Raw genomic sequence first — 26,010 nt, 5'->3', positions numbered from 1 at the left:
ATTTAGACAGAATGTCAGACCCTAGTCTCCAGTGTAAATACTGTAGCTTTACCATGTCCAGCTTTATGATATCATTTTATGTAAAATTATATCAGAGTCTAGCTATGAGCAGGAAGACCATTGCGCTTGTTGAATAAACTTCCATTTAGCCTACCATTTAGCAAGACCTGCATCCCCTCCATATCACTGCCGTTTGTAATGTATAACAAATTTTAAAAGGTGCCTAGCGTTGTAAAAGCTCAAGCACTCAAAGGAAGCCCTACAATGCCTTGATCACAGTGGAGTTCTGAAGGTTTGTTAAGCCTCTTCAGCAAAGCCATCTCCTGCCCACATTTTTCTTGCAGATCAAGTTCATGCTAGCTAATGATTATTTAGATTTCCACAGTAACCTAACACCAATATTTCAGGACAAATAGGCACCAGTGTGGCTCCTGAATGAGCAGGCTGCATGTATTCATAAGCCATTCCATTCATTTCTCTGACATGTAAAATAAAGGGGGGGGGCAGCTTTCATCCTATTGCCAACTCTTTTATCTTTAAAGCATCAGGTTTCCGGAAATCATTCTCCCTGCGCCACAGTTTCAAAGACTACTCTGTACTATTCAGAAACTTTTAATTCTCATAGTTTTCAGTGGACGTTTCTTCTTTTCCACACACTCAAAAAAAATCTTAGTAAAAGTATTTGTGTGCAGAGTTACTTCACTTCCTGCTATTGAGGATTGTGCATTGTTTAAAAAGATGCTGTGTTTATATACATTATAGTGAGGACTATGGCCACAGCTATTGTTGAAAGATGTTACACAGCCATTTATCACAGTATGTCAGCAAACCCATTGTAAAAATGTCCTGCTAGTTAAATGAGGCTTAGATTTAATGGGGCTGTAAGAAAGAAAGAATTTCTTTTATCATACTGTAAATAAGGTTCCTATAGCAATGCCATTAGGTTAAGGTGTAGGCTCCCTTCTGAATTAAGATAGCAACACCTCTTGCAGAGGTAATGAAACAATTCCGAAAAACAATTCTGGCAGTGTTTTTGTAGGGAGCGGTGCTTTTGTAGGGAGCGGTACAGACATAGACAGTACTGCAAAATGAATGTTGAATGAGACATATGGTCTGCTATATGTTTCACTTGCCAACGAAGCTACATAGTAAGCTATTTACATCCTGCATTTTGGAGGATTTCAGAAAACATTCAGAAAAAAGTACTTGATGGAAAGAGGTTATTGAATTCAGGACTATGTCTGCACGTCAAGTTACCTTGCTTCTGTGGAATCTCAGAAACTGGAAGGAATCAAAAACTCAGTAGGGACAGTGCCCATCTGCTCCCATCTGTTCGACTCCCTAAACCGAAAACCAAGGCACGGCTTCTGATTGGCTGCAGGAGCTTCCTGCATGCAATTGGAAGCTGCGTAAGCCATGTTGGACGTTCGGATTCAAAAAAATGTTTGCAAACTGGAACACTTCCAGGTTAGCAGTGTTCAGGAGCCGATTTGTTTGACTACTAAGCCGTTTGGGATCCAAGGTGCCACTGCAATGGCTAACTTTACTGCATGGTAATCACCAGAGATTTTCTCAGGTATCAAAAAAGGAGGAGCAATTTGAGCTAAAATAATTTAAAATTTAATTTTAACAATTTCAGTTTACCGTGATTTTAAAAATAAGGCAATTATCAGCCTAGAAATCCCCTGTGGATGTAAGGCCTCCATTGCACACATACCTTTTGTGTGAATGGGGAATTGTGTCTACATATGAGCTCTGTGTGCAATCTTGAGTGTGCATGGGGTTGTAGATTTGGCTGTCCTTTTAAACGTTAAAATAACACACCTCCAAAACAGAATATTATCTCAGACCAGCAGCATCCTGTCAGTTTTTAAACCAGTTGACAACATCAGTGTATTGATGCCTATTGCACATCTCAGTGCAAAGAGGGGGATATTTGTGTTTATCGGTGTTTGATACAAAATGGCTCTTCTGTTGAAAGACCTCCGGACCAAACTGATAAATAGCCATGAAATTCATTTTTAGAGTGTTTGAATTCAAATCTTGATAACTTACTAAATGGAAGATTCGTAAGCACAATTCACAGGTTATCAGAAGAATGAATATTTTAAAAAGCATTGTAACAACCATAAACCACAGACCCTCCTTCACTGACCTAGAGCTATTTCAATCATTTGAAAGCCTCTTTTCATATGCTAAGGTTTGCCCTCTTCACATACCTTTCTTGTATAGTCCTATCTTTCTGAATCTTTATGCCTTCCTTGAGCACTTGCATCTTTCAATTCTTTATGAGATTTGAGGTCTCTTCATTACTGTTTGCCCCCCTGCTTGTTGAATTGTTTAATCATATCTTCTGCTCAGCTCCTCCTCTGCTTTCTCTCAGCTTTCGTGATGTCTTCTGATCAAAGACCTGTTTTTCTTTCCTTATTTTAACCTTTTCTCTGGGTTGCCTGCTAAAACCTTTTATTCTTGCAACGGTGACAAACGCCTCTGTATACTGATCTCTTTCATAGTTGTCTTGATATTTCAGCACGCATGTTCAATTTTCTTTTTCTGTTAAGAATAGATGGCTTGTTGATGATGCCAATTAAAATGTTGCAATGGGAATGTGTTGTTTCCTTTTACTTTTGCTTGACTAGGTGACATGTACCATTGGAACTATCTTAGATCATCCCTCTTTCTTTTCCTCCCATTTGATTCCCACCCCCCTCATAACATTTCTAAAATATTCCCTTTCCTCTCTTCTTTTACAGCCCAAATCCTGGTTGACGATCTTGTTCCGTCTCATTATGATTACTCTAATCAACTTCTCTGGCTTGCCTTTGCTATATCTCAGCCCCTTTGTTTCTTTCTGCTAAGTGCATTTATCATGCCCATCATTTTGATGACAAAACAAGTGTGCTCTTAAAGGCTTTCCATTGAATGTCTTTGAATTCAGCATAAATACACTGACGCTTACTTATGGCCTTCTGCCAATGTTAGTCTATGATTTAATCTTACAAACCTTAAATGTTCTTTTTCAGGGCATTTCTTTTTAATATATTCTGTTTGTTACAACAGTTGCTGGAAGTTTTCAAGCATGCGAATGGGTCAGACAATCATTTTCCAGCCACAAAATGACTTTCTAATATTACCTTTTGGCATATTTCTATGAGAAATTATTGGGTCTTGGAAGGACAGAGTGAGCCAAGTTCAAAAGTTTGTCAGATTTAAAGTGGCCTGTGGTTGCAGTGCATGTGAAACACTTTAATGTGTTGTAACTGCAGAACTGTTTGTGAAATCATAGTGGACCTAATGCATTCTGAGCGCAGAATTTGATACTCCATAGCACGGAATTTTGATTTTTTCCCTCAGAACTTTTGTTATTATTATACATTTGTGCTGCAATCCCATGCACACATATTTAGAAGTAAGCCCAATTGAAAATTTTGATTAAACATGCATATGCTTCTACTGTAAGCCCTGCTCACATCCTGCATTTTATTTTCAGGGCCTAATAATTATGTGTATAAGACATTTCTTATCACTTTCCCCCTCTTTTTCTTCTGCTTCTCTCATACTTCTCACTGACATTATTTTGCCTACTTTTAGGTGTAAAGCTTTTTAGCAGGGCCCTGTTTTACTTAATATTTTAAAGCACAATATAATTGATGGAACTATATAAATAATGGCAACAGTATAAGAAACACTTCCCAACTTAACCCATGCCAAAGGGAAGACTCTTTTCTAGCACCAATATTCATCAGCATGATTCAGTGTTGTGAGGGAAGTTAATAGAGGGCACCTCACTGTACTCATTTGGAAATTATGGCTTAATAAAATAACTTTAAAAGGCTCTAGAAAGTGATAATTAAAAAAAACTACTGTGGCTTGAAGTATAAAATGCACAGTCACAAGGGCATGATAAATTTGCTGTTTTAGATATATCGTCCGTTCATCTAACTTCATTGCAATCATAGCTGTACATTTAATAGCAAAAATAATTTGTTCTGTTTAGCGTCCAGAACATTTGAGGTACAGAGACAAAAATCGTTACAAAATAACTGCAGATAACTGCAGATAAATTAGAAGCTTTGGTTCAGGATTGCTATAAAAGTTCTAGGCATACTTTTGAAATCACTGGCTGTCCTCAGATTCACTTTTCTATGTCAAGTGAATAGAACCCACCATCACACTTCGTTATATTGTCCCAAGTGAATTTTTATTGTTTTCCTTACATATTCTTTCCCAACAAATTGTAATAGCACCATACATTCCCTGCCACCGCCACACAGGGGCATTCATGACTAAATGGGGCGACACTTTTGCCATCTTTTTGATGGCAGTCAGAATGTCTCTTTTCTCCTGCAGTACCTTCCAGAAACAGCTTCCTATTGAAAGCTCCCGGACCTGAGACGTGGGGCAAGGCAGGTAGATATAACTCAGTCCCAGATCTCTCTCTCTGCCCCCCCCCATTTCTCTCTCTCTCTGTGTGTCTTGCTTTCCCCCACCTTTGAATATGTATTCTAGCTGCTTCCTATCTCTCTACCACACAGCCTGCTTTAGCCCCTTCGGCCAGTACTATGAGGTGCAGCAATGCCCTGTGCTTTATTCCCAAACTTTGAGCTCCACAAAGGTGACCCACATACACCCAGGAAGTCAGGATCCGCACAACTGAGCTCCAGTTCTCCAACCCTGGAAAGGATGATTTAAAAAAATAAATAAATGATTGCAACCTAGAAGAAGAAAAATTGGACGTGTGTTTGGGAAGGAACATTTAGTGGCCTTGTGTTATTTTTCTCTTCTTGCCTTTATAGCAGCTGTGGCTTGCAATATGCTTTTGATCTGGATGCATATTTAGACCTTGACTTCTATTTATCAGCTATCTATATTATAAGACTCTTGCTTCTTGTCAGTCTAATTTCAAGTTGCTGCCGGCTCCTGACACCCAGCACTTTGTCAAGCATAAGCTGCTTGGCTCCTATTACTACTGATTTCAGCATTGCTAATAAACAGCAACACCAAGGCTATATTTCCTGGTTCCTGTCACACTGCTGCTTTCCTGGGTGAAATAAAAGTCCTATTAACATGCTCCTCCTCATTGGCTCTGACAGCTTGATTAATTAGCTCCTCTCTTTAGATGACCTCTGCACTGACATGACAAGGAGGTGAATATAAAATGAATAGTTTGTCCATATAATGGGCTACTGTAAGTTTCAAGAGTTTTATCAGATCAGACTGTCTGGGGCCGGGAACCTAGAGTATAAAATCTATACTCCACAGCTGTCGAGTTTTGAACTACAAAGCTTTACAACATGGTTCAAGAACTTAAAAACAAAACATAGCTATTAAAGAAAAACAAATATCCAGCATGGCTGTGCTCTTTCATGAAAAATATGCTTTGTTTGTACTGTCATGAGCTCACAATACAAATGTATTTCCTTTTTACATTACCAGATAAAATGGCCTTTTGGCTTCCATTTTTTTAAAATTGAAAAAAAATATAGCATGCAACTCTGTGGGCATGCAGTCGTCTATAGGCACTGTTTTAAAATATCCCTGTAGTTAAATGTCACTCTATAACAGAAAGGTAGAGTCGGTAGCTCAAGAGATGATGTATGTAAAAAATTACAGTCTCAATTTTGTTATGGAAAGCCCACAGACCTTCATTTTTTAGCCCATGTAACCATTTTAAGACACAAATGTGTAAATTTTATGCCATACAAGGATTGAAATAAGGATAATTGGTGAAGCTTGCTTCCAGCCACCTTGCCATAGCTCACTCCATAATGTTCACACACCCCTTTTTGGGAAAGAAAAATTGGCATTAAAAATGTGGCGATTGTGCGGTGAATTACAGTACTGTGGACAGCTTGTATATCGATTAAGTTTGGTAATCATTTGCCATGTAAGTCAACACTACCTATTAGCACTAAGCAGAACATGCTTAGTTCTATTTAGTGATATTTGGCAGAATAAATGTGGGGTGTGGGGAACCAGTATTGTACCGTAAGTAATTATAGCTGCTTCTGATTTTGATGCTATTTTTTGAATTTGATTTGCAGTCGTACCTTGGCTCCCGAACGCCTTGGGAGTCCAGTGTTTTGGCTCCCGAACGATCGAAAACCGGAAGTGAGTGTTCCAGTTTTCAAACGTTCTTTTGGAAGCTGAACATCCGACACGGCTTCCGATTGACTGCCAATCAGAAGCCGCGCTTTGGAAGTCGAACATTTCAGAAGTCGAACAAACTTCCAGAATGGATTCTGTTCGACTTCCGAGGTACAACTGTATTTATTATTTGAAAGCATGCAGGTATAGTTACAGCAATTATAAACACACAGCATTTTAATGTTGACAAACTACAAATGGAATTTTTTTCTAACTTGATTAACAAATGGTTAATTAGAGGTGAAAAAGGAAAAAAGAAGGTGGGTGCCATTCTGTGGTCTCTGGGGGGCATCTCGGGGAACATAGGGTACTGCAGATCTCCACTTCTGCAGACAGGCAGAGGTCCACTGTGGAGAGGGAAAGGTCGTCTCTTGCAGAGGTCCTCACTAGACCAACATTGGAAAGCGTTGCTATCATAGCAGTGCTTGGTGGGGTTGTAAGTACAGTGGTACCCCGCAAGACGAACGCCTCGGAAGACGAAGAACTCGCTAGACGAAGGAGTTTTTCGTTTTCTTAGCCACTTCGCAAGACGCATTTCCCTATGGGCTTGCTTCGCAAAACGAAGCTTGCCCCGCAAGCTCCGGGGATAGCGGGGAAGCGCGGCGCGTCTTCCCCGCTGTCCCCGGACCTCTTTTGAAGCAAGGGGCGGCGGGGAGAAGATCGCTTCTCCCCGTTGCCAGCCCCGCAATCTCCGGGGACAGAGGGGAAGGCGCACGCGCCTTCCCCTCTGTCCCCGGACCCCTTTTGAACCAAGGGGCAGCAACGGGGAGAAGCGATCTTTTCCCCTCCGCCCCTTGCTTGAACCAAGGGGCGGCAACGGGGAGAAGCGATTCTCCCCGCTGCCCCTTCCCTTGCTTTAAAACAGGTCCGGGGACAGGCAACGGGGAGAAGCAATCTTCTCCCCGCCGCCCCTTGCTTTAAAACAGGTCCGGGGACAGAGGGGAAGGCGGTCTCCATAGGAATGCATTGAAAGAAATGAATGACCCACATTTACACCGATTTTTTTTTCTAATTACCATACAAACCCTCCCCTTAACTCAGTGTTTTTGCAGCCCAGAACTGTTCTTCCCAGTTGTTTCTTTTTCATCTTAAACATCTTCATTGCCCAGCCCCTTCTGTTAATTACTTCTTTGCTGCTATGCTGATGGAGAAGCACTGCTTCACACACACATACACACTGTATATATATATATAGAGAGAGAGAACTGTAAATGCTAGCGCACATGTTGTGTTTGTGTTGTGTGTATTGTACTTTATCTTAGAAAGGATACATCCACAATAATGTGAGCCTCTAGACTTCATACTGTACCCACATGCAAATAAAATGTCCCATAAGTCAGGTTCTGTAAAATATAAATTCCGATTCAGTTGTCCATAAACTTTAAAATTGTAAGATAGAAATGTTGGGTTCTAATAGCGCTGTAAAGTGTGTTCAAGTGTATAAACTTTCAATCAAGCCAGAATTTGGAAATGAACTTCGGCTTGTAGATTTGGGCTGTTTGGAAGCCATTAATCATAACATGGCATTTGTGCATATCATGGTTTTAAAAGTCCGTATTGATTTGTACAAATTGAGACTATAACTTTCCAACATTACCAAGTCTGGGTGCCACTAGGAACTGTGGTTTGTTTAAAATAGAAAGTGGAAGCTTTTGCTATCTTCTTCTGGCTTGTGAAAGGAGAAGGAAGGGGGACCACACAAGCCCAAAGCTTGCAGTGGATTCTCATAGTGGGAAACCATAGTTTCCAATTATCAAAATCCAACCACCGAGACAATAGCATCTTTGTTGCCATTTCATTCACTGTAATCAGCTTATTCCAGAGATGAATCTTTAGAGCCTTTTGCAAAAGGCTGTAGCTATTTTTAGAGTTTGGAATGAGAGGGAAGCACATTCCTAACAGACATAATTAAAACAAAATACTTTGACAGTTACATTTAAATTTTAAATTGTACATTTATTTTAATCATTAATAGAGTTGCCCCAAGGCACTTATTTTTCATACTGTTTTGAAGTCATTTTTGTAAAAAGCTTCTCTCCTCCACCCCCTAGGCCTTTTTCCTCCCACCCACTTTTACAGCAGAAGATTAAAAACCTTGCTGACAATTTTTGCTACCAAAATTGGTAGAACAGTTTTGCAGATAGAGAATAATTATAACTGAATACTTACAACTGTAAATACAGCAAGTAGGAAGTGGCACGTTCAATCTTTTCTCTGGTTATCATTAGAATAGCAGCAGCAAATATGAGTTAATGCAATTTATGCTACCTTTAACTGAAGCAACTACAGGTCTCCTCAAGTGGGCAATGCAATTTGATTCACGAGACCAATGCAGATAGCTCTAATATTCTTGCTGGGCTCACACATACTGTTGTAGCTCACTGGTCCCTCTTCTTTGAAAATGCTGCAACAGTTTTGAAAATGCCAGTGAACAGCAGAGGGGCAGAAGAAGCAGATGAAGTGGGGCAGGGGGCACAGCAGCTATTGTTGGGTTTCAGTACCCACCCAAACATAGGGGTGCACTGTCAGAGGGGTAGAAAAACATTTCTAAACACTCATTGGCTGATTAGTATGTGCAGCAGGGCTCAGGAACTAGGTACCATACGCACATGATTCATCATCCAGGTACACACAGATACCTGCTTCTAATTGTTTTAATTTTATCAATGCTCAATTCTTTTTAAATGATGTTTTTTTCTGTGTTTTTAGTGATTAGTTTTTCTCTCTATACTGCCTTAAGTCCCATCAGGGAAAAAGCCGGGGTATGAATAAATAAATAAGATTTTTTTTTAACAATAAAAAGAACCCACGGGACATTTGATAAGACACAACATCATAACACTTTTGGATAATCTAGATGTGGAATCCACAGATGTGGATAATCTAGACTGGAACACCAATTGACTCCTTCAAATAGATTGCAGAAAGCTACATTTACCTTCCCATAACAACATTTACTCAGCATATATATTAATTTTATTGTCAGTATGCTTCCTATTGTCACACAGGTTTACTCCTGCATCATGTACAAATTACTGAAAGTTATGCAAGGAGAGGGCTTCATGTGCCTCTCACAGCAGCATCACAGGCGTGCCTTTGCCTTGGACCCTGCTATTAAGCCACAGTTGCCTGCAACTCACCATTCCTTTTCCCCCTTTCACTTCTCTGCTGCGTTTTGACTGGGTGTTCTCCGTTCTCAAAACGGAAGAAGTGCTTTTCGGAAGTTATTTTGTGGAAGCCTTCCATTGTTTTGAAAGATATAACATAATGTGAGTGCATTTGTACTGTGTCACATGAGAGGGTTATAAAAAGATCTGTGGAAATTCAAATCTGTCAGCACATAAAACGTAAACACACTGCATCTTTGTGTTTACTCTTAAGTGAGCTGACATTTGCCCTAGTCAAGACAGAGATTATTTTTGTGATTTTGCAATATTCAAATACACCCCATAGCTCATTAACTAGTTTGCAGTGTAATTAGGGTCTGGAGTACCTCAGAAGGGCTGAAGGGTTTGTTGTTTCCCAACTAGTATCTGAAAGTTAAAATCATTATATAGAGTTTACCTTAAGACCAAACTTGAAAGGGTTTCATTTTCTTCAACACCTCTTAAGAAATACTGTTTGTTGGCTGAAGGTGGAAAAGTTGGGTATTTTGCATACACTTGCCTAATTGTGTACTATCACCAAATAGCAGAATTTGGATTTTTCTTGCAGATACTCTATATTTTACAATACTGAATTACAGACCTCCTTTCTCTAGTGTTTTGTGGGAATTTCAAGTATTGATCAGGTGTGTTAAGAAATTATAGTGTGAAAAGTCAGCTGTTGAAATGTTTGCACAGGAACAAAACGTAGAAATGCAAGCTTGCACATCTTCCAACCAGAGGCAGCAATTCTGTTTTGGAAAATAATAGAGTAAATGGAAGCACAAGTCATTTGTGCTTTCTGCTTCCCTTACATCTTTGCCATATGAGAAGCTTTTCTTAGTTTTGCCGTGGTTTTGTAAGTGCTTTAGAGGAATCTACAGTCTTGCAAGGGTACTGCCTCTGGAGCACAAACTTAATCATATTCCATCTGTTGTTTATCTGAACTTATCTCAGTATATCAGTCAGTTTCATATGATACTCAGGTGCCGGTGGACTAATGAGTCCTGTCAGCAGAAGCCCTACATAATGACTTCCACTCAATCAATGGGGCTTTCCCCCTCTCACCACACATCCCTCATGCCCCCTAGAATTTGCTTGGGAAACGGGGTTGAGAGTACCCCCAAGAACTGCATGCAGGGGGAGGGGAGAATCATTCAAGTCGCCTCATCTCAAAAAGAATATTGCAATGGTATAAAAGGTTCAGATAAGGGCAATCAAAATATTCAAACGTGTGGAGCGACTCACCTATGAGGAACCATTGCAGGGTTTGGACTTTTTTTAGTTTAGAGAATAGGAGAGGTAAGAAGTAACATGACAGAAGTGTCAGGAGTTCAGCCTACACTCGAGTAGGACCCTGGCAGAGACACATGCCCGACTGGCATGTTCCCTCCCTCCTGGTCGATCGGGAGCTTCATAAGCTTTCTTCAGCCCGAACATCACAGCGACCGATGCCAACTGACACAGGCACACTTAGGGATCCGCAGAGTTTGCGCATCATGCGTGACAGACCTCAGCAACTCAGCATTTTGGCTAATCTACTTTATTTACATATAAACACACACGGAGCACTGCAACATGGCTCCCTCTCTCTCTAGCATCAGACAGCAAAGAGAAAAAGAACAAAGGACAATAGTCCCACTTCACGGAACACAGTAACACAAACATCCTGTCTCCGTCACTTCCCACTCTGTGGAGTCAAACATATACCGTCATGTGATAGACAACAATCCCATGGCTGCAATCATGGAGCAGGAATTCTAACAAGAAGTTTATAAAAATTTTGTGTGGCAAGGGAAGAGTGGATAGAGAAAAGTGTTTCTCCCTCTCTCATAACACTAGAATTCATGGAATGAAGCTGAATGTTGGAAAATTCAGGACATATATAAGAAAAGTACTTCTTCATGCAGCACATAGTAAAGCTAAGAAACTCATGCCCACAGGAGACACTGATGGCCACCAACTTTAAAAGGATTGGACAAATTATCCTCCATCAATTTGTCCAATCCTCTTAAAGTTGGTAAAAGTTACCAAAGTTAGAGATGGCTATGCTTTACCTCCACAGTTGAAGGGGGAAGTGCTTCTGAATACTAGTTGCTGGAAACAACCTTGGGGGTCCTCTTGCCCACAGCTCTTGCTTGTGGGCTTCCTGTAGGCATCTGGTTGGCCACTATGAGAACAGGATGTTGGACTAGATGAGGAATTGGCCTGATCCAGCAGATTCTTCTTACACTGAAGTTGCTGTCTTCTAATGCTGAAATGCTTGACCTGACAGAACAATCGCCTTAGTGTGATGTTGAATTCCTCCCCATATATAAATTAAACACCCTCCTTAAACCTTGAGATACTGTTGATTCTTGAATACAATGGAACAAATGCTTTCCAGTGGTAAATTGGCTGCATGAAAGAGAGAGAGGCAGGAGCTGTTTCAGTAGCCAGTTCAAGAGTTCATACACACTTCTGTGAAAATGAAAAACCATCTTGAGCATTGTTCCCTTCTGTTCCAAGTACAAAGTGCCCTTCTTTGACCTTTCTTTTGCTAATATAAATTCTTAACAGCCTGAAAATCCCTTTGCACCAAAGGAAACAAACAAGCAAACAAAACATCTGCAACACATGACCCTTATGAGAGGATATGAGGGGGAATGAACCTTGCGTGACAGATTCTAGTCACTACTAACAACCAGCCCAATATATCACCTGCTTACGTTGAAAGTCTTGGATTTAAAAGGATTTAGTTCCCATTGAATTCAGTAGCTATATAATTTTTTTTAGTTTAATGGATCCAAATTATCTGGGCTTCTCCCATGCCTAGAAAGCACACGTCCAAGTGGTTTTCCACTTGTCCCATCACTTTCTCAGGAAAACCCATTCTTTAGCACTAAATTGAAGCCAATGTGAATCTGTGGAAAACCCCATTTACCTTTGCTCCAATTCAGCACTGAAGAATGGGTTTTCCCTGTTCTACACTCCTGTGGTGAGGAGGCCAGGATGCTTCCCTTGGGTTTTTATTCCCTCCCCCCTCCCCCCCCCGCCCCATAATCAAAATAACCGAATATTCCTTTGAAAACAAACAATGGTCATTCTCTTTGTTTAAGGCCTAGAAGGAATCTATAATACAAAGCAGACTTTCATGGCCTATTCATACATCTCCTATCACAATTGTGGGCATGTAACTGTATTATTATTATTATTATTATTATTATTCCCTTTTCAGCCATAGATGCTGTGAAGAAGAGTTTGTCTTTCATCTTATCTGTTGATGGGGAAGGTGTATACTTATTACTATCTCTTATTATCCTGACTTGCTGCCACCATTTATAAAATATCCTCTTTCATCCCACTAAAGCTGCCACCAAATATGGAAGGTGATTCTAGGCACTACCATTTGATTAATATGTTATTGGTTTACTAACCATTTTTAGGTATGGCAATGAACAGTACAGACGCCACTTTAAGTAAAACAAAAACTAAGGGTAAAACTACATATTACACTTAATTTAATACATATTACACTTAATTTAAGGGTAAAACTACATATTACACTTAGTTTAATAGTAGCTACTGCTTTTGTTTTTCTTAATTGCGGTTTTGGGGAAATTGTTGTTGGAATCACAGGATCCGAGCCATGACCTCACAAAAATGTCAGCCCGGTTGCACATCTATGAGACTTAGTTTAAAAAAACCTTATCATCGACACCAGTGGATTTCATAGCCATGGGGGGTGGATTTTCAAGGCTATGACATCCCTATAACAACTGGGGTGGTGGTAGCTATTGTCAACTAAAGAAAAATAAGAGATGTGGCTGCATGTTACATGGTTTGTTTGTTTGATTGATCCCTACATTTAGATAGATGACATCTTTCTTCCATCTTGGTGTAGACATAAAAAGTAGTTTGGCCTCAAATCTTAGCCAGACTACTGTACAGGATTGTTGTGTGAGTAAAGTATGAACCCCAATGTGTGCTGCTTTTAGCTCTCTGAAGGACAGGTGGGAAACAAGTGTGACTGGTGAATGAATGCAAAAGTTTGTCATTGGTTTTGTGGAACGAGGTAGATGATCTTAGCCTGTTATCTGTTGGCTCATCTGGATAAAAAGCTAGAGGTGGAAAGCCTTTGGTCCAAATTTTAAAAACCATGGATACAAAGGACTTCATACATGCAATACAAGAGCTATGTTACTAAGCTATGAGTCCTGAATACCCTAATGACTGTTACCCTAAATATAATGAAAAAGTAGTTTTATTTTAATCTTCATAGGTTGCTAAACCACAATGCTGATTAGGTGCCCGTCTCTGTGTCCTTATAAATTCTAAAAGAACCAAATAGCAACAAGAGCATGGGCAGCTATTGCTTAACTTAAACATTATAAGTGGCTCCTGGATATCTACAGAAAGAAATGTTTAAAAAATAAAATAAAGGTTTCTGTTTAATGTATTTTCTGCTTTCTATGGTTTTGTGTTTACAGGTTCAGCCTTTGCAATAATTTTCTGTGTTACGAACATGCTCCTTTCCACTCACTTCATTAAATGGAGAAAGGGCACAGATGCATGCAAATATTTGTGCACTCTTATGTTTTATTGAAAGGCTCTTCTTTATTTTGCAAAAAGGTCACCTGTTCTCTTTTCAGTTCGTTCAGTTCAGGACATTCTCTATTATTACAACCCAAATGTAAAACTGAAATAGATACTCTCAGGCCATATTTACAGGGCAGTCCTGTAATTGAACAATTCTGTGAATGCATATTTAATGCCCTGTCCTATAATTTTTGTACTGCAAATGGAATGATCTTCCTCCCTAGTAATCATGGGTGTTTGTGCATTTTACTTTGAGTGCCAGCAGAAATAAAAAAGGCTTTCATTACTGCTATTACTTGAGAGCGTTTCCTTTTGAGATGGATTCGAGGTACATGTAGGCTATGAAAAGAATATTTTTTGAAAATTTTGTTCCCAAGCTATTCGTTTATTGTATTAAGGGGAAAAGACTGTTTCACCCAGAGGTCTGTATATGCTACATTTGTGGTTTGCTTTGTTGTTGTTTTAAAAAACAGGACTATACTTTACATAAAAAAGGTTTCTACAGCCATATAAATAGGTGAATATGCATAGGGTTTCAAAACTGAAATTTGTCCCTGAGGATGGACTAATTCTTGGTGATGTTGTTGCTGCTGGTTTTACTCTGCTTTTTAGCAAACATCTATATTATTATTAAGTACTTGCCCTTAGCTCTAGGGATCCAGGGAAGCTTACAACAATTAGGTAAAGGGACCCCTGACCGTTAGGTCCAGTCGTGGCCGACTCTGGGGTTGTGGCGCTCATCTCGCTTTATTGGCCGAGGGAGCCGGCGTACAGCTTCCGGGTCATGTGGCCAGCATGACTAAGCCGCTTCTGGCGAACCAGAGCAGTGCACGGAAATGCCGTTTACCTTCCCGCCGGAGCAGTACCTATTTATCTACTTGCACTTTGACATGCTTTCGAACTGCTAGGTTGGCAGGAGCAGGGACCGAGCAACGGGAGCTCACCCCGTCACGGGGATTCAAACCGCCGACCTTCTGATCGGCAAGTCCTAGGTTCTGTGGTTTAACCCACAGCGCCACCCGCGTCCTATTACAACAATTAAAACTTGCCAAAAGCCCGATGCACCCCTATGGGCATGGAATGCCGTAACTTAGGGGCTGCCACAGAAATGCCCTCTTCCAGGCTGTCCACCCCCCAGTTTATGAGAGTAGCTGAACCAACAGGGCCCCTTCTGTTGATGTTAGCATCTGACAGGATCAGTAGGGAAGGATGCTGTCTTGAAGAAGGTAGTGCTACATCCCCTTTTTTAAAAAAACCTCTCCCTGGACCTGTTAAACAACTGTAAAACTTCCTGTTAAACTACTACTACTTCTTTGGTGATCACTCATAGCTGCGTAAGATCTTCCATGAACACCCTGTGGCAAACACTCCCTTTTGGGGCAAGGTGCTTAAGAAGGTAGTGGTAGTGAGGAGAGTTTAGCAGAAGAGTAAATAACTTATGATTAGTAACTGGTGGCCCAGATGACAGTCTTCAGTGTCTAGATGTAGTGTTGAGTGCTACTGTTTGAAGCCACTGTAGCTAATTATGGTAGCATGTGGGGTGGTCATCATTAGGTGAATAGTGAGGCTATGTATGCTGTTTAGCAAGTTAGAACTTGCATATGTGGAGCAAAATAGACTGGAGAACTAAAAAGAAGCTCAATGTTGATACCATGGTAGTTGCTAACTGACAGAAGTACAATGGGCACAACTGCCAATTGTAGGGGAAAGTTAACAAGCATACTATAAATGGGGTGGACAAAGGGGGAAGTTTTTTCTTTTAGTTATTCTCAATGGGTTCTCACAGTGACTTAAAATCCTCTCTCCTGTCACTCAGAAGTGTTTGTGAGATTAACACAATTTACCAATGACATTGCCTCCTCTAGCACTAGAGTTTCTCTGAGCCATAGTTGCATGTGGGGATTCTGTTTTGTTGTTGTTGTTTGTTTTGTTTTATTGTGTCACATGTTCCATTGTTAGGTCACGGCTACACCATGGCAAAACTCAAATCTTGAATGTAAATTAAACTGTGAAACCTTTTACTGCCTTAAGAGAAGTCATTTCAGAACATTATTTTTGCTCAGTGAAACGTCAGTTTTTGAAGAATAACCTTTGGCAGCCACCGGTGCCCCACAAGGAAGTAATTATTCCGAAGAATCAATCCTGCAATCATCATTTGTATAATTAATGTAGCAAATTATAGCTTTTCTTTCTCAAACCTATGTGAGAAAAAGATGTTTTAACATGCCATTTTTTCTCTCTTGGAGACTGTGGCCAGTTGTGTGGGTTCACTGTGACGATGGACTTACACTGTTATATTGAAATACAGGTCTGTTTCTCAACCCTTTTGCCTGTAGGTAATCGTGAAGAAGCGCTATCTACAAATAATCTGCTCTATGCACAATTAAAAAACAAAAAACATTACTCTTCCACATTGACACAATATATCTTCTTTCCTTCAAAGGACACCATGGTTTAATGGATGGGGCTTTAACCTACCCAGAGGTCAATCACTGTTGGACAAGTGGAATCTTATTCCCGAAGGTATTGATATATTAATGACTCATGGACCTCCTCTTGGTAAGTGACACAAAAGCCAACAAACAGCTATCTTGAGCTAAGGGGCATTAAGGAGAGGGGGGGAGAAGTTGGTCACCTTTCCGTTCTGCGGTGTAGAACTATGCCTTCAAAGTATCACTAAATACTTTCCATTTGTCTTGATATTAAGGCAGCTTCCTATGTTCATAAGAAATGAACCAGCTGAACGAATGTCCTGTGGTGCTGAAATAGCATTAGCCAAATTTGTCCCTGGTGTAACACCTTTCAAGTTGATTAAGCAACACTAAGGAGGAATGTGCAACCTCCATTCATATTAGATATAGCTCTTGCCCCTCTTGGATCTTTCCACTCTTCTGATCTTTATGAATGCATTATTTCAGACCGCAGACTTTTGTAATAATTGATGTCAGACTTTATGGATTTTCTGCATTATCTGTAGAACTTAGTGGCTTTTTCTTTTAAAGCAGTCAATTAATACTAACTTGCTGAGAGTCTTTTCAGCATTGCCCTGTATTGCCTTCTTCATGGCCAGGTCTCAGGAATAAATGGGTATTGGCAGACCTCATTCTTCTCGAAGTCATGGAAGGTTATTGTCTTGGGACTGCCCAGTTCTCTTCAGCAGAAAATCACATTTGCAAATGGGCACATTTTCCAATCCATATATTCAAAATAAAGATATACATGGGACTATACACAAGGAGGAACTACCCTTTTCTCTTCAGTTTTGGGGAACGCTTTATGCACACAGTTACATTTTCATGTGCTGACTCTTGAGTAGAACAGAGCAGGATCACGTTAGTTTTCATAGGGATACTGTGAGATTTACGCTGCGCTGTTTGTATTTTGAAGAGTTGGGATAGATAAGGTACTAAAGTTGATACTGACCAGCCCATGCAGAAAGTAGCTACAGCTGCAATCTTATACAAATTCACTTGTGAATAAGTCCCACTGAACTTAGTGGGGCTTACTTCTGTATAACTGTGCGCAGGATTGCAGTGTCTGACAAGCAGTCATCACCTGACCATTTTGGCAAAGACCATTATGGAAAGAGCAGGGGAGAGAGCAGGAAGATGCACCGCTGCCGGGAATAAATGTCATAGAGCCTCACGCTATGTGGAAGAATCTATACCTGTAGTTTAATAAATCAAATTATGTGGAGAAAAATGTTAACTGGGAAGGAGGGGGCAGACATCAAATAAGAAAAAAGAATCCCTTGGAACCTAAAAGAGACAAAGTGACAATGAAAAGTTTCTTAAAAGCCATTGTATGCTTTAATGGAGATGTTAGGGTTACAGATAATGCAATAAACCTTCAGTGAGTTATGGCTTCCTGAAAGTCTGCATGAAACCTTACCTGAATAGAGAAAATTAAGAACATTGATTACATTTTGCTTTTAGGTTTTCGAGACTGGGTTCCAAAGGAGCTTCAAAGAGTTGGCTGTGTGGAACTGTTAAACACAGTACAAAGGCGAGTAAGGCCCAAACTCCATGTCTTTGGTGGAATCCATGAAGGTAAGAAATATGCTAAATATGAGGATGTTTACTAAGATAATACCAGAGTTAAATGGTGTGCTATTCTACATTAGAAGGAGATTTTCAGACAACCCACAAACATAAAATTGACTCAGTTATAAAGCAAATTGTTTGGTGCTCAGTCAGGGCTTTTATATATTTGAGGTTTTTTTCCCCAGGTGGCCATACAAACCATTATAATCATATCAACAAATGATATTTTTGAGAGGAAAAAGTAGTAAACCTGGGGCAAAATGGTGGGCAGTGATTGAAATCATGGAATGGAAAGAGACCCCAAAAGCGCTGTGCTCTAACTCTCTAGTAAAAGGACATGCATTTATCTAGACTCCACATATCCACATATTGATCCTTATAGTCCAGAATAAAGTTTGCTATCAGTAACAGCAGTCACAAATGGGGAATGAATAGTCTTTTCATATTTCTTTGCTAATTTACACTGGGATCTTATACAAGCTTACCTGGGGGTAAATCCTAGTGGATTTAGTTCTGGGTAAGCATGCATAGCTGGTGCTAGGAGCCCTGCAAAGGAGGGGTTGAGTCAGGGCCCCCACCACACAGCAGAGCAGCCTTTGGGTGGCAGGAGGGAGATGGGCACCGAATGGTGTGTCAAGCCTTCTTATAATGCTGGCCCTAGGAGGAGTGCAATTGGGCTCTGCTTCAGGTCTCAAAATGCCTTCGCCAGCGCTGGATTGGCTACTGCTTAAAATGGGACTAAGTGTGACAAGGAGGGAGAGGCCTTTGAAAAGTTTAATCCCAAAACAGTGAAGAGTGTTTACCTGGTGGGTTATTTCTTTTTCAGCTCAAATACTGTTGTCAACCAGCACCTGAACAAATTCTTTTCCAGTATCAACCAAGTTTTGTCAAAGCAAACCTGTTGGAATGCTTTTTTAAAGGGGGAACTTTGGGTTGAACCTAACACCCTGACCTCTGATACTTCAGGACCATTGCTTACTGCAATACTGGAAGAGGGGGAGTTGACTTTAGAAAAGCTGAGTGTGTACCAGTGTCACCACTAAGGTGATGCAGAGCACAGAGTGGTGGCTCCACTGTCCCTGGTGCCATCTCTGTTTGCTCAGCCACTTGGAAGTCACAGGAACAAGGGATTGTTGGACTTCCATTTATTTTTATGTAATTTTTAAATATAAACATTTCTATCCAGCCTCTCCAATGCCAAGGCATTCTTTACTCAGGGTGGTTTACAACACTTGAAAAATCACAGATTATAGAACAATGTTTTCAAAGAAAATACAGCAGATGAAACACAATGCTAAAAGTATAATCTTCCTGGCAGAGAGTAGAATGTATCCCAAAAGAAAACTGTCTTCATAATTTTGCAGCCCCTGGCCCTCAAAACACCATTTTGATGCATCCTAAGGCTTAGCAGATAAGGGGGAAATCCATTTTATTTCATTTTTGTCTGCCCACCAAGAATCCTGTATGATCTGCCAATGTGGAGGACATCTTTAAACAATTTAGAGCCAGTCAAATAAAAGAGACCATCTATAATTATTTTATATGCAGCAAGTGGCTTCATTTTGCATATGTTTCTTATAGAACATTCAAGATGTGAACAGCATAACCCAAATACTACAGCAGATGGAAAAATAAAAGCTCAAGTAAAAAGGAGTTTTTAACGAGAATATTCTGGATTAAATTTCATACGGGATTTTTAATAAATAGCTTGTTGATATTTCAGATGAGCTTTTCAAAACATTGAGCCCCCATGCTAATTTCAAATCAGGCAAATTTCTAGGTGCAGAAAGCTTCCTTAATCGAACATAAGTACTGAGAGATTGCTTAAAATACATTGTTTTTAAATATTTAACGAACCTAGGTAGCTGTTGCATCCTAGTGAGATAAATACTAAAAGTGCTGTGGGAAAGAGAGCAAGGCTTTGTGACCGGAGAGCTAAAAGTTACACATTAAAATGCTTTGTATTAAATTCACTCCCCAGGATTCTCTGCTGTCTCTAACTATAGGCTTAAAAATTTTGAGAACTTTGTAGAAGAGAAGATGGCTCACTTGCTTGATATTGTTTATTTTCGCCTATACGCCCGCCCCTATGAGTTTGAAGCAAATTAGTTTTTATGCCTGGACTATATACTTATTAATGAAAAAAACCATTAGCAGAGCCTTAACCACAGCAGTATCCATGCAGTGCTCCTGTACATCTAGGAAATGATTGACCATTTTAAAGTAAATATTAATGCGAGCATATCAGTGCTATGTGAATACCAGAAGGCAAAAAAGTCTTAACTGCAACATGCAAAGTGCCTGCAGCTTTTTTAGTTGCACTGCAAATTGAAAGTAATCAAACTTCCAGTGGTATTGGGCAGAGCCCTCTTAGTGTGGGCCTTATGAAACACCACTGTGAGGCATAGGATTGTACCATTTTAAGTCTGCAACTTGGTTGGTACTACATGCTGTAAGTATTAAGCAAATTTAATGAGTGTTCAAGAGTACTTAGATTATACAAATTTGATTAATATGAGTTGCTCCATCAAGAAACCACTCATTGCAATAAAGGGAATAAGATTGAGCCTAATATTTTTTAGTATTTAAATTTTTAAACGTCTCATTCCACTCTGCCCTTGCCCACAATACATTCAAAAGGAGGTTCCTATACACACATTCCTTGCTAGAAGCAGATAATGCCCACAAACTGATACTGCACATGTGGCTCTTCTGCCCCCTCAACTTGGGCCCAGCAGCCAGGCCCAGGTGAAAGAAAACACCAAAAAGAGGCCACACAAGAATTGTGAAATGGTTGTTCTCATGTGTAGCGCAGATATTTGCCCCCCCCCCCCCGGTTCCATTCCAGCAAGCTTCCCTCCTCTTTCCAGTGCCATATAAAGCTGTACCAGTGGAGGCAGTTGTTCCATCCTCACTCAGCCTATTGCACAGTGCGAATTTGCTAGCACAACACAGCATTAAGCCAGCGTAGTACTCATTGCATTCTATCCAAACTACTCAATTTCTGGCATAATGGCTTATATGTATGGTTTCCCTCCAAGATCTATTGTGAACATGAACTCTGATGGCCCATGCATACGTTTTGAGGAGATGGAGTGTGCATTCAATGCACATCCTGTCCCACAGCCCATGCATGACTCAGATCTTCAGAGAATGATGGGTCCCCGGTCTTTCCTTCGTGCAGATCTGGCGATGACTACAATTACAGTCATGCCTCCAGCTGCATTAGGTTCACGTTGCGGATTTTCGGGTTGCGAATGCGGCAAACCCAGAAGTATATACTTCCAGGTTTTGCCGCACGTACAGAAGTGTTCTGCACGCTTTGCGGAGGAGCAGGAGCAGGAGCACGAGCACTCTATTGCGTCATGAGCAGAAGCGGTGCTCTACTTACAGACTTTTTGGGGTGCGAACAACACCCTGGAACGGATTGCATCCGTAAGTAGAGGTAGCACTGTACAAAGTTTTTATGACTCATAACCTGGTGCATGATTTCAACATGGGGCTTTCCTGTAAGACATGGGTCAGCAAGGTTTACCTTGCCTGGGCCAGTTCACTCCTTGGGCTGGATCATGTCTGCGCAGACGCGATTTCCGGCGTCTGTGCAGACGCAATTTCCGGCGCTGCAGAAGCTAGTCCCCGCTCTGTGCCGGTTTAGCGCAGCACGCAGGGACTTGCTGAGTGGGCGACTCAGTTCGGGGGCGGCGGGGGGGGCCGTTTAAATGACCCCAGTGGCCTGCGGGTTGCAGACCCCCTGCTGTAAGACATCCTCCTGTTTTTATTTTTTTAAAGTACAATTTCACTATCCCTAGTGGGATGTGTTCCTGCTGAATTGGATGTAAAAGAAATGCCTAAGACCAGCAATAATAATAGATTTAGGATAATGTATTGTTTAGCAGGATCATTGTCACTGAATAGGAAGAATCTAATCTTATGCACAGTTACTTGAGAATAAGGTCCATTCAACAAAATGGAATTCACGGTAAAGAGTGTCTGAAAGGAACAGGGGAACAGGTCTCAGTGGAAAATACACTTTTCATATTATTACGCTTGAAAAATTCCAGGTTACAAAAGATCCAAGGAGCTATGGAAAATAAACTAACACCCTCTTTTGTGTTCAGTTCTGTTGTAAAACAGGCTTTCCCCCCGTTTTTTCTTTGCTCCATTTGGAAGAAACAAAAAACAAAAACAGGTGGTTCTTATTAAAGCAAAAGCCTATTGCATTTTTAAAAATGGAAATGATGTGCTGGCTTTGGAGTGCTCAGAACAGTTTGAAAGGCTTAGCTGAGCTCAATTCAAAAGGCCTGCTTTCAAGAAGCTTTTTCTTTTCTCCAGCCTGAGGCACTGTACTAGGTCAGCATTGTTTGTTTACATTACAGTAAGTGTGACACATTTTCCCTACAGGTTACGGCATTATGACAGACGGTTACACAACATACATAAATGCCTCAACATGTACAGTCAGCTTTCAACCAACCAACCCACCAATTATATTTGACCTTCCAACCCCGCAAGGATCATGAAGCACCACTGGAGTGGGGGAAAGTCTATAAACTGCCATTTTTCTAATTAAACATCCATTCTCTTAACATGTTTCTTTACAAATGATGTGGGGCTTTTTTTTGTAAATTGTTGGTACAAAAGGAAAAAAAGAGATAGAAGTTGTGCAGCAAAATGCAGCATCCATTTGAAATTGATACATCATTGTGAATTTGTAAAATGAAGTTTTATGTTTTCTTAATTAACTTGCCATTGTAAATTGTTAGTGTTCTCAAAAGGACAGCCAAGCTTTCTTTTAATGAGTGAGACACCTTATTTTAATAATATTAAATAAAAATTTAAAAGGCAGTGTTTAAAAAAAACAAACACCCAAATTTGCACAACTGTTATTGTTTGCTTTTTTAAAAAAAATAAACATTTCTAATGATAAAATGCCACCCTCTCCTCTTCTTTTGTTTTTATTATCACACTATGTTTTGTGACCCGGGTTTTGTGAATGCTCCTTTGCAATTATAGACCACAATCCAACACAGAGTAAGATGTGCTTGTGCCTGTTGAGATAAATGGGCTGAAGTGTGCCTAATGCTGTGCTAGATCATTGTCAAGGAGCTGTTGCACAGGAGACTGAGTTCCCATTCATTTCAACGGGTTGCTGATCTACACTTTAAGTGTATGGTTCCAGGTTCCTCCATTGAAGAGTATGGAGAATCCATTGGGAAACTTAGCCCATCAGAGCTCCTGTGCTCACAACAGATCACATGATAGTCTATTTGTCCACTGATATATATGCATACTGTAAACTCTTGCCTATCAATCAGTGAGAGGAAAATAGCCTTCTAGGATTAGTTTGTCTCTGCCTGCTTTAATGAACAATAAGATAGCAGCATCTTGTATGTGATTACAGTGGTACCCCGCAAGACGAACGCCTCGGAAGACGAAAAACTCACTAGACGAAGGAGTTTTTCGTTTTCTTAGCCGCTTCGCAAGACGCATTTCCCTATGGGCTTGCTTCGCAAAACGAAGCTTGCCCTGCAAGCTCCGGGGATAGCGGGGAAGCGCAGCGACTTCCCCTCTCTCCCCGGACCCCTTTTGAACCAAGGGGCGGCAACGGGGAGAAGCGATTCTCCCTGCTGCCCCTTCCCTTGCTTTAAAACAGGTCCCCTCTGTCCCCGGACGGTCTCCATAGGAACGCATTGATTGATTTTCAATGCATTCCTATGGGAAACCGTGCTTCGCAAGACGAAAAACTTGCAAGAAGAAAAAACTTGCGGAACGAATTAATTTCGTCTTGCGAGGCACCACTGTATCTAAATTGTCACTGTTTGGGTGAGTTTCTTAAATTATTTTAGCTTTAAAAATACGGGGATGAAAACTGCAATGAGCAGGTGTTCCATGCAGTAAAAACATGTAAATGCGGACTCCTTTTAAATATGGATTTTTATATATATTTTTTGTGCATTATAACTAAGCTAGGCATTTAATGTTGCCAGTATAGCATCTGCAAATTTATGCTGTACAGCACATCTAAATTATGAAGGATGTGACACATTTTTCTCTCTCCAAGCGCTCGAGGCCTTCAAGAGCTTGAGTTTAAAATCTTTGTGCAGTTTCAGGCATGTATAGAATCAAATGAATACAATCAAGCCTAACTAAAATAAGGCTTTGTTGTCCTTTATATTTAAAATATTCTTGAATTGTCTTTCCATTTCTTTTTCCCTTATTTTGCACTGTGTGTAAATGCAATCTTGCTAGCACAAAATATTGTTGCAAATAGTTATTTCTGTTCTACCACTGTAAATGCTATTGAGCTTTATTCTGTTTATGTTATCTTAATGGAATTTAGGAAAACAGTTGTTTCTTTAAATTTATTGCGATATTATATATCTAGCGGCCTTTATATGCAAATAAAATTGCAAGATTTTTAAATACTTCCTGTTGAGATACTCTTTCTTGTTGTTGTTCTGGATAGCTTACGGACTTTGTTAATTCCTTATATTTAATGTATTGTCCTTCCAATGTCATGAAATTGTATCCCATCTAAATATATTTGAATTTCTTAACAACGTTTAAGCCTTAGTTGGCCATGTTCCACCTAAGAATAGTGCATTTATTTTTTATTTATTGTGACACATATTGTCTGCCCATTAACAATATCTTCTGGATGGTTCACAGAACATGTAAAGAAATAATTCAACAAAGTTTGGCACATGCTTGGCATACAGAAGGTCCCAGATTCAATCCCCAGCGTCTTGGTACAGCTGGGAATCTTCCCTGCCTGAAACCTTGGCAAGCCACTGCCAGTCAGTGTAGACGAGAAACACTGAACAAGATGGACCAATAGTCTGACTCCATATAAAGAGCTTCTTGTGTTTCCTGTTCAGCACAATATCCAGATAAAAAAACTTGGGCAAGCAGCCTAAAAATAATTTGCAAAACAGCATATAAAACCAAGCTAAATATAATTTGTTTTAAGGTCTAAATGTTTCAAGAAGGTGTGTAAGCATAAGACCATTTTCTGCTGAAAATATCTTAACATAAGCTCCAAGTGACTCTCACTGGGGAGGAAACCATCACTAAAAGGACCCTATTCTTATTGGCCACCCACCTAATATTTTTTAGGCCGGGAAACCTGAAGAAGGACCTTTAGTGAAGATTGAGAGATCTTCCAATAACATGGCCCAAGCCATTTAAGGCTTTAAGGGTTAGTATATAATCGTTAGTGCCCAGATGGGAAGCCATTGCAAATTACTCTATTTTGGACCATCTGGAATTTCTTTATAGAATACACACACACACAATCAGCTTACATACAAAAAACTATCAGATTCATGTAAAAATACAGTAACATTAAAATGAGACTTTGTAACAACTAAATAAAATGAAATAAAACTGTGTATTATAAGTAAAACTGCACAGTGTATGAAAAAAGAATATAAAGATTATGAATCTTAGTCCAATAAAGTTTGGCAAAGCACGTACATCTTTTAACAGGTATTTGTTACTATCTTCACCTCTCAAACCTTTAGAGCCCTGTATAAAGTTACCACTACCTCACCATGGTCAGGAACCAGCATCCAGGGTCTTAAATGAGCTACATTTTTGCCTGTTTTCCCTTTAAGCTGAATGAGAAGGTCCCAGATGACTATGCAAGAACCTGTGGCTGGAAGGAGTTACCAGTGCTCAGTCTTTTCAAGTGATTGATTAACAACACAGTAGTCGATTAACCTTTCCACTCTGAGACAGCAGCTTTCATCTAGTCATCTTGAAAAGGTTGAAAGCAGTCAAGGCCTTTATCAAATGAGGGCTGCAGAATAGGATGTTCCACCAAGGCAATTGGTTCCCCAGTTTTCTGTGTCTAGTGAATTCAGCAGACCTCGAGGTCAAGCATTTATTAGAGTAAGAGACTTTCAGATCAATCTGCTCTACTCCAGGCAAATTCTACCAGGATTATGCCAAAACAGTGTCTAAAAGACAAGTTGATGAAATAACTAACTCCTGCTTGTAGCTCATTTCATTAAATTTGAAGTTACTAGGGCTAAAGGAAGATTCCTTATTACAATATATATTATGCAGGTAAGCACTGAGTAAATAACAGCTATGAC

General features: G+C 40.1%; 1 protein-coding gene across 5 annotated transcripts in view; it reads left to right on the top strand.

Moving 5' to 3' along the window:
* Positions 1–24,336, top strand: part of MPPED2 (metallophosphoesterase domain containing 2) — a 122,589-nt gene extending 98,253 nt beyond the window's left edge. For all 5 annotated transcript variants that reach the window (XM_053389810.1, XM_053389843.1, XM_053389828.1 and 2 more), the window contains 4 exons: positions 16,312–16,427; positions 17,804–17,917; positions 22,313–23,298; positions 23,704–24,336. In XM_053389810.1, the coding sequence (XP_053245785.1) occupies positions 16,312–16,427; positions 17,804–17,917; positions 22,313–22,431 (349 nt within the window). In that variant the 3' untranslated portion in view covers positions 22,432–23,298; positions 23,704–24,336. The remainder of the gene's footprint in view (positions 1–16,311; positions 16,428–17,803; positions 17,918–22,312; positions 23,299–23,703) is intronic.
* Positions 24,337–26,010: the final 1,674 nt, after the last annotated feature.

The sequence above is a fragment of the Podarcis raffonei genome, chromosome 1 (genome assembly GCF_027172205.1).
Source record: "Podarcis raffonei isolate rPodRaf1 chromosome 1, rPodRaf1.pri, whole genome shotgun sequence".
Lineage (NCBI taxonomy): Eukaryota > Metazoa > Chordata > Lepidosauria > Squamata > Lacertidae > Podarcis > Podarcis raffonei.
Note: the sequence above shows the minus strand (reverse complement) of the source record. Positions and strands in the feature narration are given on the sequence as shown.